Genomic DNA, 2,681 nt, shown 5'->3' on the forward strand with positions numbered 1-2,681 from the left:
TGTTATTATTGTTGTGAGCCCTCAGTTCAATGACTTCCACAAAATATGCCTGCGGAGAGCCATTTCTTTCCGTTTTGTTGTTATTGTTAGGAACCCTCTGTTCAATGACTTCCACGAAATGTGTCTGCCGAGAGCCATCACTTTCTGTTATAGTATTATTGTTTAGATCCCTCAGTTCAATGACTTCCACGAAATGTATCTGCGGAGAGCCATCACTTTCCGTTTTGTTGTTATTGCTGGGAGCCCTCCGTTCAACGACTTCCACGAAATGTGTCTGCCGAGAGCCATCAATACCCGTTATGTTGTTACTGGTGAGAGCCCTCAGTTCGATGATTTCCACGAAATGTGTTTGCCAAGATCCATCACTTCTCGTTATGTTGCTTTTGTTGAGAGCCCTCTGTTCAATGACTTGATGCAATGTGTCTGCCGAAAGGCATCCTTTTCTGTTATGTTGCTATTGTTGAGAGCCCTCAGTTCAATGACTTCCACGAAATGTGTCTGCCGAGAGACATCACTACCCGTTATGTTATTATTGTTGAGAGCCCTCAGTACAGTGATTTCCAGGAAATGTGTATGCTGAGAGCGATCACTTTCCCTTATGTTGTTATTGTTGAGAGCCCTCAGTTCAATGACTTCCACGAAATGTATCTGCCGAGAGCCATCACTTTCCGTTATATTGTTATTGTTGAGAGCCCTCCGTTCAATGACTTCCACCAAATGTGTCCGCCAAGAGCCATCACTTCCTGTTACGTTGTTATTGTTGAGAGCCCTTCGTTCAATGACTTCAACGAAATCTGTCTGCCGAGAGCCATAACTTTCCGCTATGTTTTTATTGTTGAGAGCCCTCTGTTCACTGACTTCCATGAAATGTGTCTGCCAAGAACCATCACTATCCGTTATGTTATTATTTGTGAAAGCCTTCAGTTCAATGACTTCCATAAAATGTGTCTGCTGAGAGCCATCACTTTCCGTTTTGTTGTTATTGTTGGAAGCCCTCAGTTCAATGACACCCAAGATATGTGTCTGCTGGGAGCCCTCACTTTCTGTTATGTTATTATTGTTCAGAGCCCTCAGTTCAATGACTTCCACGAAATGTGTCTGCGGAGACCCATCACTTTCCGTTTTGTTGTTATTGTTGGGAGCCCTCCGTTCAATGACTTCCACGAAAGGTGTCTGCCGAGAGCCATCACTACCTATTCTGTTATTATTGTTGAGAGCCCTCAGTTCAATGATTTCCACGAAATGTGTCTGCCGAGAGCCATCACTTTCCGTTATGTTGTTATTGTTGAGAGCCGTCAGTTCAATAACTTCCATGAAATGTATCTGCCGAGAGCCATCACTTTCCGTTATGTTGTTACTATTGAGAGCCCTCTTTTCAATGACTTCCATGAAATGTGTTTGCCGAGAGCCATCACTTTCCGTTATGTTATTATTGTTGAGAGCCCTCAGTTCAATGACTTTCACGAAATGTGTCTGCCGAGAGCCATCATTACCTGTTCTGTTATTATTGTTGAGAGCCCTCAGTTCAATGATTTCCACAAAATGTGTCTGCCGAGAGCCATCACTTTCCGTTATGTTGTTATTGTTGAGAGCCGTCAGTTCAATAATTTCCACGAAATGTATCTGCTGAGAGCCATTACTTTTCGTTATGTTGTTATTGTTGAGAGCTCTCCGTTTAATGACTGCTACGAAATGTGTCTGTGGAGAGCCATCAGTTCCCGTTGCATTATTATTGTTGAGAGCCCTTCGTTCAATGACTTCCAACAAATGTGTCTGCCGAGAACCATCACTTTCCGTTATGTTGTTACTGTTGAGAGCCCTCTTTTCAATGACTTCCGTGAAATGTGTCTGCCGAGAGCCATCACTATCCGTTATGTTATTATTGTTGAGAGCCCCCAGTTGAATGACTTTCACGAAATGTGTCTGCCGAGAGCCATCACTTTCTATTATGTTGTTATTGTTGAGAGCCCTCCGTTCAATGACTTCCACAAAATGTGTGTGGAGAGCTTTCACTTTCCGTTTTGTTGTTATTGTTGGGAGCCCTCTGTTCAATGACTTCCACGAAATGTGTCTGCTAAGAGCCATCATTTTCTGTTATGTTATTATATTTAAGAGACCTCAGTTCAATGACTTCCCCGAAATGTGTCTGCCGAGAGCTATCACTTTCCGTTATGTTGTTATTGTTGAGAGCGGTCAGTTCAATAACTTCCGTGAAATGTATCTGCGTAGAGCCATCACTTTACGTTATGTCTTTATTGTTGAGAGCCCTCCGTTCAATGACTTCAACGAAATCTGTCTGCGGAGAGCCATCACTTCCCGTTACGTTATTATGTTGAGAGCCCTTCGTTTAATGACTTCCACCAAATGTATCTGATGAGAGCCATCACTTTCCATTATGTTGTTATTGTTGAGAGCCCTCAGTTCAATGACTTTCACGAAATGTGTCTGCCGAGAGCCATCACTTTCCAAAATGTTGTTATTGTTGAGAGCCCTCCGTTCAATGACCTCCAAGAAATATGCCTGCCGAGAGCCATCACTTTCCGTTATGTTGTTATTGTTGAGAGCCCTCAGTTCAATGACTTCCACAAAATGTGTCTGCGGAAAACCTTCACTTTCCGTTTTGTTGTTATTGTTGGGAGCCCTCTGTTCAATTACTTCCACGGAATGTGTCTGCCGAGAGC

The 2,681-nt window shown here is 43.0% G+C and overlaps 1 protein-coding gene across 1 annotated transcript in view; it reads right to left on the minus strand.

Annotated features, from left to right (window-relative positions):
• Window positions 1–2,088, minus strand: part of LOC137618833 (uncharacterized membrane protein DDB_G0293934-like) — a 2,165-nt gene extending 77 nt beyond the window's left edge. Inside the window, exons 1-2 of the mRNA XM_068349045.1 lie at window positions 519–2,088; window positions 1–423 (exon numbers count right to left, since the gene is read on the minus strand). The exon at window positions 1–423 is cut by the window's left edge and continues 77 nt beyond it. Coding sequence (XP_068205146.1) covers window positions 1–423; window positions 519–2,088 — 1,993 coding nt within the window. The remainder of the gene's footprint in view (window positions 424–518) is intronic.
• Between the last annotated feature and the right edge of the window lie 593 nt (window positions 2,089–2,681).

The sequence above is a fragment of the Palaemon carinicauda genome, chromosome 2, assembly GCF_036898095.1.
Source record: "Palaemon carinicauda isolate YSFRI2023 chromosome 2, ASM3689809v2, whole genome shotgun sequence".
In the NCBI taxonomy this organism is placed as follows: Eukaryota; Metazoa; Arthropoda; class Malacostraca; order Decapoda; family Palaemonidae; genus Palaemon; species Palaemon carinicauda.